General features: G+C 41.3%; 2 protein-coding genes across 3 annotated transcripts in view; one reads left to right on the plus strand and one right to left on the minus strand.

The window, feature by feature from the left end:
• Nucleotides 1–14089, plus strand: part of MFSD4B (major facilitator superfamily domain containing 4B) — a 399121-nt gene that overhangs the window by 126071 nt on the left and 258961 nt on the right. The window lies entirely within an intron of this gene.
• The window catches only part of REV3L (REV3 like, DNA directed polymerase zeta catalytic subunit), a 251159-nt gene that overhangs the window by 108378 nt on the left and 128692 nt on the right, over nt 1–14089 (minus strand). Inside the window, exon 5 of the mRNA XM_084623458.1 lies at nt 12678–12774. Coding sequence (XP_084479584.1) covers nt 12678–12774 — 97 coding nt within the window. The remainder of the gene's footprint in view (nt 1–12677; nt 12775–14089) is intronic.

A 14089-nucleotide genomic window follows, 5' to 3' on the forward strand; every position in this document is an offset into this window, starting at 1 on the left:
TCGGATCATCTTAGCAGCCCTTCTCTGTACCTGTTCCAGTTTGAATTCATCCTTCTTAAGCATGGGAGACCAGAACGGCACACAAAATTGGAAAAAGTACAAAGGGCAACAAAAATTATTAGGGAATGGAACAGCTCCCATATGAGATTAAAAAGACTGGGACTGATCATCTTAGAAAAGAGAGGACTAAGGAGGGATATGATAGAGGTCTATAAAATCACGAATGGCGTGCAAAAAGTGAATAGGGAAGTGTTATTTACCACTTCACATAACACACGATCCAGGGGTCACCCAATGAAATTAACAGGCAGCAGGTTTAAAACAAACAAAGGAAGTACTTTTTCACACAATGCACAGTCAACCTGTTGCCAGAGGATGTTGAGAAAACCAAAAGTATAACTGGGTTAAAAAAAGAATTAGATAAGTTCATGGAGGATAGGTATATCCATGGCAATTGGCCAGGCTGGTAATGAATGCAATCCCATGTTCTGGGCGTCCCTGAGCCTTTGACTGTCAGACGGTGAAAGTGGACAACAGGGGATGGATCACTCGATAATTGCCCTGTTCTGTTCAATCCCTCTGAAGCATCTGGCACTGGCCACCACTGTTGGAAGACAAGATACTGGACTAGTTGGACCACAGGTCTGACCCAATATGGCCATTTTTATGTTCATGTTAATATAAGATGCTAAGCGGCTCACTTAAGGGGCTAGGCACATTTTCTGAAAGATTCTCAAGCCCTGTTACTCACACAGTCTCTAGACTGTAAAGGAAACTGGGTAGTTTATCACATTACCACTAATCCAGTAAATTGACTATGAAATCTTATGTCAGATATAATTAAATTTTTACGTGGTTAGAAGTGCTTCTTCATATTTGAGCATAGCTCTCTAAGAAAATAATTAATACAATTTCTGTTAAAGAGAAAGAACAGGAATTTCAAATTTAAGACTGATGCTCTGTCCTTAACTCAGGTTAATGGCAGGAAAGGCCCTTCAGAGTTCATAAAGGCAGAATCAATAAATATTACTGTTCCGTATTTGGAAAGAGGCTGGATGATATATTCACAACTTACAGTGATAAATATTACCTATTCCAAAAGTAACTAAGAAGCATGTTAAACAGAAAATGCTAAGGTTAAACATTCTGAAATATGCAGAACCTAATAATTTGCACCAAGAGTTTTAAAAATTGACTATACCCCAAATTAAAAAACACAGTAAAAGAACTTAAAAAGAGCCACCGTGGCTTAACAACTATGTAAAAGAAGCAATGAGAGATAAAAAGGCATCTTTTAAAAAGTGGAAGTCAAATCCTAGTGAGGTAAATAGAAAGGAGCATAAACACTGCCAAATTAGTTTGAAGAACAGCTAGCCAAAAACTCAAAAGGTAATAACAAAATGTTTTTTAACTACATCAAAAGCAGAAAGTCTGCTAAACAACCAGTGGGGCCACTGGATGATTGAGACAGAAAAGGAGCACTTAAAGACGACGAAGTCAATGCAGAAAAGCTAAATGAATTCTTTGCTTCAGTCTTCATGGCTGAGGATGTTAGAGAGATTCCCAAACCTGAGCCATCTTTTGTAGGTGACAAATCTGAGGAATTGTCACAGATTGAAGTATCACTAGAGGAGGTTTTGGAATTAATTGAGAAACTTAAAAGTAACAAGTCACTGGGACCAGATGGCATTCACCCAAGAGTTCTGAAAGAACTCAAATGTGAAATTGCAGAACTATTAATTGTGGTTTGTAACCTGCCCTTTAAATCAGCTACTGTACCCAATGACTGGAAGATAGCTAATGTAACGCCAATATTTAAGAAGGGCTCTAGAGGTGATCCTGGCAATTACAGACCGGTAAGTTTGACGTCAGTACCGGGCAAATTAGCTGAAACAATAGTAAAGAATAAAATTGTCAGACTCATAGAAGAACATAAATTGTTGCGCAAAAGTCAACATGGTTTCTGTAAAGGGAGATCATGTCTTACTAATCTATTAGAGTTCTTTGAGGGGGTCACCAAACATGTGGACAAGGGGGATCCAGTGGACATAGTGTACTTAGATTTCCAGAAAGCCTTTGACAAGGTCCCTCACCAAAGGCTCTTATGTAAATTAAGTTGTCCTGGGATAAGAGGGAAGATCCTTTCACGGATTGAGAACTGGTTAAAAGACAGGGAACAAAGGGTAGGAATAAGTGGTAAATTTTCAGAATGGAGAGGGGTAACCAGTGGTGTTAGTAACCAGTGGTGTTCCCCAAGGGTCAGTCTTAGGACCAATCCTATTCAACTTATTCATAAATGATCTGGAGAAAGGGGTAAACAGTGAGGTGACAAAGTCTGCAGACGATACTAAACTGCTCAAGATAGTTAAGACCAAAGCAGACTGTGAAGAACTTCAAAAAGATCTCACAAAACTAAGTGATTGGGCAACAAAATGGCAAATGAAGTTTAATGTGGATAAACGTAAAGTAATGCACATTGGAAAGAATAACCCCAACTATACATACAATATGATGAGGCTAATTTAGCTACAACTAATCAGGAGAAAGATCTCGGAGTCATCATGGATAGTTGTCTGAAGACGTCCACGCAGTGTGCAGCGGCAGTCAAAAAAGCAAACGGGATGTTAGGAATCATTAAAAAAAGGGATAGAGAATAAGATGGAGAATATCTTATTGCCCTTGTATAAATCCATGGTATGCCCACATCTTGAATACTGCATACAGATGTGGTCCCCTCATCTCAAAAAAGATATACTGCCCTTCAGAAAAGGGCAACTAAAATGATTAGGGGTTTGGAACGGGTCCCATATGAGGAGAGATTAAAGAGACTAGGACTTTTCAGCTTGGAAAAGAAGAGACTAAGTGGGGGATATGATAGAGATATATAAAATCATGAGTGGTGTGGAGAAAATGAATAAGGAAAAGTTATTTACTTGTTCCCATAATATAAGAACTAGGGGCCACCAAATGAAATTAATGGGTAGCAGGTTTAAAACAAATAAAAGGAAGTTCTTCACTCAGCACACAGTCAACCTGTGGAACACCTTGCTAACTCCTTGAGGTTGTGAAGGATAGGATTATAACAGGGTTTAAAAGAGAACTGGATAAATTCCTGGAGGTTAAGTCCATTAATGGCTAGTAGCCAGAATGGGTAAGGAATGGTATCCCTCATCTCTGTTTGTCAGAGGGTGGAGATGGATGGCAGGAGAGAGATCACTTGATCATTACCTGTTAGGTTCACTCCTTATGGGGCACTTGGCATTGGCCACTGATGGTAGACTGGATACTGGGCTGGATGGACCTTTAATCTGACCCAGTATGGTCATTCTTATTTTCTTATGACTCTCATCCATTGATGTTGATATTTAACAATTTTTAGAATACTGAGCTAGCTCCAGAGGACTGGAAAAACCAATTTTTATAAGAACAAACAGGATAACTTGTGTAACCAGGATGGATGATTTATATCAGAGTGAATAAATCATTGATTTTAATCATGATTTAAATGAGGAAGCAAGAAATCTTGATTTACATCATTGCTTTAAATCTTGTTTCGCATTTGTACTTTTTAGTTATTTTTCAGGAGGCACGCATTACAGGGATCATTCAAGGCAGCAACTAAACAGTGCCTGGCCGAATGCATCACAAAGACACATTACTGGGACTCATTGTCAAAATACTTCTTCAAAGCCTCCCTGATTCAAATAGCCCCCCTGCTGAGCTCCTCTAATTACCCTGATATCTGACCATTTAAAATCACCAGCCAACCGATCCACCTCAACACTCCACCTCTAGGGAAACTTTTCCCCCTTCTCTTTGCAAATGTTATGCGATGCACAGCAGGCTGCTATGACCATTGGAATATTTTCCTCAATGAGGTTTAACCTGCCAAAAAGGCAAAGCCAGCGACTTTTTAATCTGCCAAAGGCACATTCAACAGTTATTCAGTGCCTGTTGTTGAAGAGCTCTTTGCTTCTTCTCGGTTTCCCCCTTACTTCCATGAGCCATGTGAGCAAAGGGATTCCCAGGATCATTATGAGCATATGGTCCATCCCGCATAGAAATCTTCTGGAAAGAAATCCCAGTATGTAGCTTTCTATATAGTCCAGTGTTCCTAAAGATGCGTGCATCTTGAATTTTCCCTCAACAACCCATATTGATGTGCGTGAAATGGCCCCGGTGATCCACCAGCGCCTGTAAAGACCATGGAAAAGTAGCCCTTTCAGTTGATGTACTCCATCACAAGACGGTCTGGTGCCAAAATTGGGATATGCATTCCATCTATTGCCCTACCACAGTTAGGGAATCCCATTGCTGCAAAACCATCAATTATTTCATGCACATTACCCAGAGTCACAGTCCTTCATAGCAGGAGGCAATTAAAAGCCCAGCACACTTGCTTTACCGCAACTCCCATGGTGGATTTTCCAACCCCAAACTGATTTGTGAGTGACTGGTAGCAGTCTGGATTTGCCAGCTTCCACAAAGCGATCGCCACTCACTTTTCCACTGTGATGGCAGCTCTCATTCTGGTGGTCCTTGTGCCACAGGGCAGGGGTGAGTTCTGCACACAGTTCGAGGAAGGTGGCTTTGTGCATCCAAAAGTTCGGCAGCCACTGTTTGTCACCCCATACATGCATCACAATATGATCTCACTACTCAGTGCTTGTTTCCCGAGCCCAATACCAACAGTCCACCACGTGCAGCTGTTCCATGAATGTCAACAGCAATCTTGAATTGTTTCTTTCCATTACACACAGCAGGGCAGGCACCACAGATTTTCTTTCTATTTCTCAGCTCATGAAATACTGTAGGACTAGTCATGCTGTGTTCTTAACGCTCATCACCAGACTGGTCAGCAGTTCTGGATCCATGCTTTCAGGCAAAGATCAAGGGCGCACAGTTTACAGGGCTGTTTAAAAACGGCATGAAACCGAATCAGAAGCTCGTGGCGTGATGGAATGGAAAGGAAAGAACTGCATCATGGAACAATGAGTACGTCTGCATGATGCATTACAATTCATTCTGAGATCTCCCAGTGGCAGAGGGTTGCAAGTTGCACAGTGGGATAGCTACCCATGATGCAATGCTCTCTTGTTGATGCAAGAGCACTGACTGGGGACGGGCTCTGCCGATTAAAGGAGCGTTGTGTGGACATGCACAACCGATGTAATTAAAGCAGCATATGATAGTCGACGTAACTTAATTTGACTTAACTCTGTAGCGTAAACAAGGCATTAGTCAGATATTGGAAGTGGAATACAAGTTTTCCTGCTTTTTCAACTCCCAATTACTTTCTTAACTTTAAATAAATTAGTCATTGAACTGAAAGAGTTGAATAAACTGAAAAGAAGAAAATACTTTCTCTGCATCTGCTGAAGAAGCTACTGCTGTCAAAAACTGACCTTTGAACAACTCCCCTACCTGTCCAAGGTCATCAACCAGAAGCAGGCTCCCCACCGACAGACCAGGAGACATCCACTTAAAGCGGCCCCAGACCTTGCCAGAATAACAGATGCAACCTGAAGACATATTTCTACTGCTACAATGATCAACCCCCGCCCTCCCTGCAACACACCTTTCAAGATCCATGGATCCTAAATCTGCCTATCATAACATGTGGTATACCTTATCCAGAGCACTAAAGGCCCCAACAACAACTATGTGGGTGAAACCAGACAATCACTACTCTCTTGAATGAACTCACACAGGAAAATGATAAAAGACAAAAAACATCCCATCACCTGTGGGTGAACACTTTTCACAAAAAGAAAAGGAGTACTTGTGGCACCTTAGAGACTAACAAATTTATTTGAGCATAAGCTTTCGTGAGCTACAGCATCCGATGAAGTGAGCTGTAGCTCACGAAAGCTTATGCTCAAATAAATTTGTTAGTCTCTAAGGTGCCACAAGTACTCTTTTTCTTTTTGTGAATACAGACTAACACGGCTGCTACTCTGAAACTTTTCACAAAGTGATCACTCTATATCTGACCTATCAGTCCTCATCCTCAAAATAAACCTGCACAACACTTTCAAAAGATGAGCCTGAAAAGCTTAAATTCATAACTGTGCTAGACACTAAAAATCATGGACAGAACAGAGACTGGATTTTTGGCTTATTACCACAATCCATAACCCACTACCTCATACCCCTTTTTGTTCTATGACTACAGAGGTGTTAACAGGCCACTCCACCTTGAATGGTTCCTTAGAATATGTGCTAACTACCTATGCTAAACAATCTGTTCCACTTAGTATTTAGCTGTGATGCTCAGAGTATCTTTCCCAGAGCCGAAGAAAGGCTCTGTGTAACTCGAAAGCTTGTCTCTCTGACCAATAGAAGTTGGTCCAATAAAAGATATTGACTCACCTAATTTTTCTCAATAATATCCTAGGACCAACACAACTGCATAAAAGCTAATGTAGTACTTCAGCAAACTTTGGTTCCATGTGCTCAGCTCAGTTCAATGATCTGACTCTTTAAAACTTTGGCAGCAAATATATATTGCTTAATATTTTTTATTTAAAATATTTTAATAAATTATTGCAAGTTTAGGTCTTAACATAGGTTGTCATAATTTCAAATTTAATTTTAAATAGATTTTTGAAAAGAAAAATGCATTTAATTTTAAATTTAAAAAAATCAAATTTTTATTTAAAAAAAATCATCAATTATCTTCCCTGTGAGTAATGATAAGCTAGTTAGCTTGACACTGATCTCAAGAAAAAGCATAGAAAAGTTGATGAGAGATGTAATTAGTAAAGAATTCAAGGTTGGCAGCATAATTAATGCCAATAAATGCAGTTTTATGGAAAATATACCTTGCCAGACAAACCTGATATCATTTTTTGAGATCACAAGTTTGGTTGACAAATCATATACTTAGACTTCTCTAAGGCATTTGACTTAGTACTGTACAACATTTTGATTAAAAAATTAGAACTATACAAAAATCAATGCAGCACATATTAAATTGATTTAAACTGACTATCTGATCGTTATTGGAACAATTTACATAGATATGTTTTGGATCTTCCATCACTTGTAGTCTTAAAATCAAGATTGGATGTACTTCTAAAATGATATGCCTTAACTCAGCCAGAACTTCTGGGCTTGATGTAGGTATCCCTTGATAAAATTCTATGGCTTATATTATGCAGGCCAGAATAGATTATTATAATAGCCCTTCAGGCCTTAAACTCTATGCAGGACTGGTGCAGGACTGAAAAATAGCAAGCCATTGACCTCAGACCATTGTCATGTTTAGTTCTTGGCCAGGTGAAAACCCTCAGATTCAGTCATCTACTCTAAAAAAAATTCCTATGGCTAGCATTTCAGTCCCTTCCTTTACTAACTAAGCAGAAAGCACAAATCTTTTTCTAGGTAAAAATATGCCCCCTGATAGGGTAGATCTGCAAATAAGGGAATAGCAAGACCTGTAATAGATCAGGTCTGAGGACAACACCATCGTCACCCGGAGCGCCAGGGGCATGCTAGAGAGGACCCTGAAGGCAGCCATCCACTTGCTGTACATGGAAGCCCTGAAACGTAAACCGGACCAGGGTAAAGCCTTCGAGCTGACCAGCAAGTGGGACGCCAGCAACCACTTCCTCGCCGGGGGCGGCTTCACCCATTTCGCCGACTGGCGGTTCATCCACCGCGCCCGGCTCAACTGCGTCCCGCTCAACGGAGCTGTCCGCCACGGGAACCAAGACAAGCGTTGCAGGAAGTGTGGCTTCTCCAACGAGACCCCTGCCCCATGTCCTGTGCAGCTGCAAGCCCCACTCCACAGCCTGGCAGCTGCGCCACAAGGCCATCCAGGACCACCTAGTGAAAGCCATCGCACCGCGCCTGGGGGAGGTCGCCGTGAACTGCGCCATCCCCGGCACTGACAGCCCGTTGTGACCCGATGTGGTAGTCACCGACGAGGCCCAGAAAAAGATCATCCTCGTCGACATCACGGTCCCCTTCGAGAACAGGACCCCAGCCTTCCGAGAAGTCCGAGCTCGGAAGCTGGAAAAATACGCCCCACAGCCGACACCCTGAGAGCGAAGGGCTATGAGGTGCAGATGGATGCCCTGATCGTCGGAGCCCTGGGCGCTTGGGACCCCTGCAACGAGTGTGTGCTGCGGACCTGTGGGATCGGTCGACGCTACGCACGGCTCATGCGGCGCCTCATGATCTCGGATGGTCCAGGGACATCTACATCGAACACATCACTGGCCACCGACAGTACCAGGGGCTGTGAGCCGGTACGACATCGTGCATCCACTATGGGAAAGGGACTGAGAGGGACTGAAAGGGACTGCAAACTTTTTCCATTGGACCGTATGAAATGGAACCATAAACTCACTGAACATTAAATCCCACCAAATGAGGGTAGATCCATCCCCATCATCATATCCGCTCATTATACTCCACACCTGAACATAGCCACTATATGGACAACATACCCCCACATCTCAATGTCTGTACTTTGACCGGTTAAACTTTTACCCCCAATCAGGGAGACTGCAGATTATGTATTCCTTACACCACCAGCTCCTAAGCAAATTTCACACCCCTTGATAATCTGTACCTTATTCCCTGATAACCAGAAACTTCTATGCTTGAACTCTGTACCGTTTCCTTTTTATTTCAACATTATCTTAATAAAACTATTAAATCTGTATTGGGTTTACATCTCATGCCCTCCGTTGCCAGTTTGGAGGCATTATTATAGCTGTAAGCAGAGTCAGCATGAGCTCCACCCTGACATCCGGTGGTGAGGTGTGGCAAGTTGTGGAAAAGAACTTCAGGGGCCGATCTCATTTGCATAGGCACACCCACCCCGCCTAGAATGAGCCCATAGCTGCCCAAATGGTCACTTTGGCTGCTGTGGGATCCCCAGTGTCTCTGTTATTGGGGCAGGAAGAATAAATTATTACCCTGATTATGGGAATCAAGGACAGTGGAACTGTACTTGGCCTTTTGTTATGATGGAGAGACTCGCCATCAACTAAGTAGCACTTGCTAGGCAAGGGAGATGGGTTCCAAAACTCTGAATTGAGAGAGGCTGGGGACAGGTATTAATACTTGGTGGCATGGGTCCCCTGGTGAGGGCCTTACATGCTAATTGCACTTCCTCCTCTCCTCCACTGTGGAATATCAGAGCTAATTTTGTTTCCAATAGGAGTCTAGTTACAGGCTGTTGAGCTGAATTCACTCTGGGCTAATGGTGCACCAGCACTGAGGCTCCCCTACTACAAGCTGAAATCACAAAAAAGCTAAACTTACTAAGAGCTGAAATCACTGAGTGTTGTGTTAAATAGTGGGGGAGTCTGAAGATATATGGTGGAGCAGTTTGCAGAACGGCTTGTGGAGCAGAGCCGCTTGTGGAGCACAGCAGTTTGCGGGATGGTGAGCAGAGCAGAGCATTGCAGTTTGCGGGATGGCAAGCAGAGCGGCTGGTGGAGCAGAGCAGTTTGTTGGATGCCTAGAGCAGCTCATGGGGTGGCTGGCAGAGCGGAGCCCCATGGAGAGGTGGGGCCATCAGCTGTGGACCACATAAGGTGCTCCTTAACCCCCCCCCCCCAAACTCTACTCAGCTTGGGAGCTATAATTCTGCAGATAAACTTTCGAACTCTGGAGCTGCCCTGACCAGGGACAGAGACTTTTGGGTCGTTGGGACTTTCGGTTGCTGGACAAAGGGAAAGGACACGCCCCAATTTGCTTGGGGTGGGTTTTTTGCTCATGGGTTGTGTTATGAATCCTGTCGGTGGTGTTTCCCCCAACATAATGCCACATTGTTTCTCTCTGTTATTAAAAGGCTTTTTGCTATACTCAGACTATGTGCTTGCGAGAGGGGAAGTATTGCCTCTTGGAGGCGCCCAGCGGGGGTGGTATATATTTGTCCCAGGTCACTGGGTGGGGGCTCGAGCTGGTTTTGCATTGTGTTATTGGAATGGAACCCCTACATACTGAACCTGGCCCTTGTTGCTGCCAACTTTGACAGGCAGAAGGGTTACATAGCAAAGCTCTGTCGTTTTTATTTCTCTTAAAAATTTCTGCTTTAAAAAAAGGAGAGAGAACTCATACACTTAAAATCTGTTCCACCAGAATGAGGAGTACTCTTGAAAAACTACATCTGGAGCAGAAGATTCACATTTTTTTGGCACTTGTGGCCAGCTTCTAATATCTGAAGTCTCTCATGTTTTACATGCCACATTTCTTGGACAGACTGACTGATGACTGAGATCAGTAACTACTGTATTTTGTTTTCCTGTGACACAGAAAACTTGCAGGGCTTTGAGATGCCCTTCCAGTCAATTCAACTTATTTCTTCCAGAAGTCTGGCTTTCCCTATCACCAACTGCTGATCAGGACTGCTCAGTTCCCAGGGTTACTGAACCTCTGATCCCTTTGCAACCTTCTTGAAGGTACCCCACTTAGGTACCTCCTCAGGCCTTTAACAGTCAACTTTCTCTAGACAGGCAAGATCCCACAGTCCTCTCTCTTCAGATCAGGGACTTAGGCTGCAGACTCCCGCAATTCACTGCAATTATCTCAGCAGGTCTGACTTTGATACAGGACTTTTATTTCTGAACCTGCATTTCTGTTCTCTCAGGGGCAATGACAAAGTTAGCAAGTGACCAGCAAACTTTCAAAAAGCAAAGTATTATTATTGCAGACCAAAAGCATTACAGAGACAACACATCTTAAAAAACAATAAACAGCTTATACAGGTGTAGCTTACCTGGCAGTTATCTGTCTTCCATATGGAGACTGCTAGGATTTAAAGTACTTTTAATACTCCACATGGTCTGCCTCTCTTGGTCACAAGTCTAATGTCAGTTCTTGGACTGAGGATGACTGACCCGCTTCCTGAGAAGAGTAGTCTCTTTATATAGTTTACAGTGCTTTATATGCAGGCCTACTGAACCAGGACAGAGAGTGTAAGGGGAGGGCAAGAGTGACACTTCCACAAACTTGTTACCTGCATTAGGGGTGTACATTAATTATCCGCCCAGTGTTTTTAGTTCTTGCTGGAAAACTTTTAGCTCCCCTATTTAGTCAGGAATACAATCACTAAATAAAGATACGTATAACGTTTATAAAGTTGATATAATAGTCTTTAAATATTCCATGTGTCCATCGCTTTTGTCACAAGGACAATGGCCAATGATTTGTCCTGTGATCTGATTAAAATGCATAAGGATGGATGCATACGAAATAAGCTGAATTGGCAGAGAATTTTTGTAAACGCTCTTAATTCTTGAATGTGTGCATTTAACAGATCTGAATAGTTGACAATGCTAGACCCCTAGTACCACATTTGGGCTGTAGCAAGTGGTTCTCCAAAGTCGAAGAGTGATGGATCCCTGGCACTGAACCTGGCCAACCAGGACTAATCCAGTGATTGTGGTGCTACTTAAACAAGGCAACTAGACGCTATAGTAAGTGGATCTCCAAAGTTGATGCTGGATTTATAGATGGCAAGTCTTAAGTCAACCAAACCTAAAGAGGCTCACACATCAACAAGAATGTGAGGTGGCTCTTCTACTTTTGTGGGTTCTGAGGCTCTACAGGCACCTGCCTTTCTTCTCTTCTCTTCAGAAAAGCTGACTAACTATAGATAAAAATAGTCCTCAAAGGGCAGAAAGAAAAAAAAACGATAAAAGAAATATTGAGAACATCACAGGGGATTCAAGCTCACTGCATCATAAGCAATTAGAAGGAACTGAAGAATGGTTGACGTCACTCCCTTTATACCCTCAAAATCCTTCATCCAGTGAGGAGGGGGAGATGAGTAGCACCAACACAGTCCTCACCAGAAGATTCTGGAATCTCATAGCACAGGTACTTTGATCCATACAAGTGAAAAAAAAGCAGAAGCCACTCAAAGAGGATTGAAAGGAAAGGAATGCTCTCAAGTTTTCTGAAAATGTGAGCAGATACAAGACCTGTGAAAAAGTTTAGAAGGTGGCTCAGGGAATGAACCTGCTGTGGTACATTACATAGCTCTAAGCAGCACGAGGTATTTTTCACGCTCTTTTCCATCTTCCTTTTCTGGAGAGCACACAAACACACATTTCTGTAAAGCTGTTGCAACCATCTTTACAGGCAACTAACTGAAGACTAGGAAACTCATGGAAAACTAGAAGAGTGCAAGAGACTTTAAAGCTCTGATTGGTTGCTGCTGTCTTTAGGAACCAGCAGCTAAGTGTAGTTTGATGGTCCACTATTCACATTAGTGCAGGGGTGATTACAAAAATTTGAATTTATGAATGAAGATGTAAATATTCTCTGAAATAATTTTTTTTATTTGATCTTTAATCAAATGCCAATAGTTGGAAAGTTTATTTTAAAAATAACTGACATCTGAATTTTACATTTGTATTTCAAGTTTTATACTACAGTAAGTTTTTACAACCAAGTAACAAAATCCTGAAAAAGAGATGATGGTTAAATGAGTCCTCTTCATACAAAACTAAAGTCACACAAAATTATTACCTACGTTGTGACTAATTTTTGCATTCTTTGCAGAAAGAAAAATGGCATACTGGGATAATTAAAATTAACAATGGAATTCAGAAGTCATTCATGGATGAATATATTTAACTGCCTATAAGTTTCTGTCTTCTCTACATATTAGTGTATTTTTTTTTTTAAAAAAGTTGTTTAGAGATGCTGACCTTGGTATGTCATCCTCTTCCCAACGAAAAAAAGTTCCAGTAACAGAATTTTCTGGCAAATTATCTTTGTAATATCCAATTCCATCTAAAGTATCACCTAGAAACAGAAACATATAAGGAATAATGTTAGTTTTACAATACTTTACATTTTTATTTGCACACTTAATTACCCTTTTAAAGTTATAGGTTTGCACTAGCAATATGAATGCTTTGAAAGAAGGAAAGAAATGCTTTACAACATGTGTGACAAACTTCAAAAAGGAATCACACTACCCTTTACCTTACTGATAATTTCTCTACCTATGAATAGATTCACATGGACACCCACCAAAAAAAGAAAAACAAATATTCACAGCATATGATGAAATCATTAAAATTAAAGCTGTAAACTACTTTTCTTCTTTTGCTTTTTAAGGGAGCTTCAAGGGAAATTATTTGTCATCTCTGATCTAAACTCCCTCAGGATTCCCAAATGCCTGGGGCCTCAGCCAACCTCCCAATAGAAATCAGATACCAGATAAAACTCCAAACATTACTTAGCACTTTTCGTCTTTCTTATGCCCTGAACGGAAAGAGAATACACAATGTATTCCAGATGTGGTGTCCATAACAGTAAGTAGAAATCTGCAGTGAAAGCAGATGGTGTCTGACCTACAGATAAAGAAAGGACTGTATAAGTTTGCTCAGAGGTTTCAGTTTAAGGAATTGTGCTCCAGGGTCAAGCTGGGGAAGTGCCCTCTGAAGATTTACTACCTCCTCTTGTGGTCTCCTTGTGGAACTTAACTCTTCAGAGGAAGGAACGATGAAGCACACACAGGCAGTGGCACTAGAAACAACAGTTTTGCTTTTGCTGTTTGACAACAGCAAAAACAGACTCCAAAAAGATTACTCAAGTCTCCCACTTCCACACTAAAGATCAACTTGAATTTCAGATTTTCTCAACTTTTATTGGCTTGTGGCACACACCAACAGTTTTTTAAATTTAATTTATATCCTTCAACAAGAAAATCTTCCATATTTGTTAACGAAAATCTATTAGTGATCCAGGAGACAAGTGTCAGTCCCTTGGGTAAATATATATTTAGATGAACGTAAATACTTTTTTTCTTCTCCAAAATTAGTTGCATGTTCACTGATACGCACCATGCATCATTTAGAAACACAGCTTCATACACACTTTTGAATACACACACAATAGGACTCAGTAAGCATTTGTGTGTTTTAAAGGTATAGTACTGAATCTGCTAAATAAGTATTTAATCAACATTTTACCTGTAGACCACGTACTAGGAAAAATAGTATTTTATTTTGAAAATGTATTTTCTTGAAGCAATAATGGTTTTAAAGCATTCTTGCCCCTACTGCTGCTACTTTTTTTTTTTTTTTAAACAACCTCCACCTTGCAAATAAAT

Source organism: Lepidochelys olivacea (genome assembly GCF_965140295.1).
Source record: "Lepidochelys olivacea isolate rLepOli2 genome assembly, chromosome: 3".
Taxonomy (NCBI): domain Eukaryota; kingdom Metazoa; phylum Chordata; order Testudines; family Cheloniidae; genus Lepidochelys; species Lepidochelys olivacea.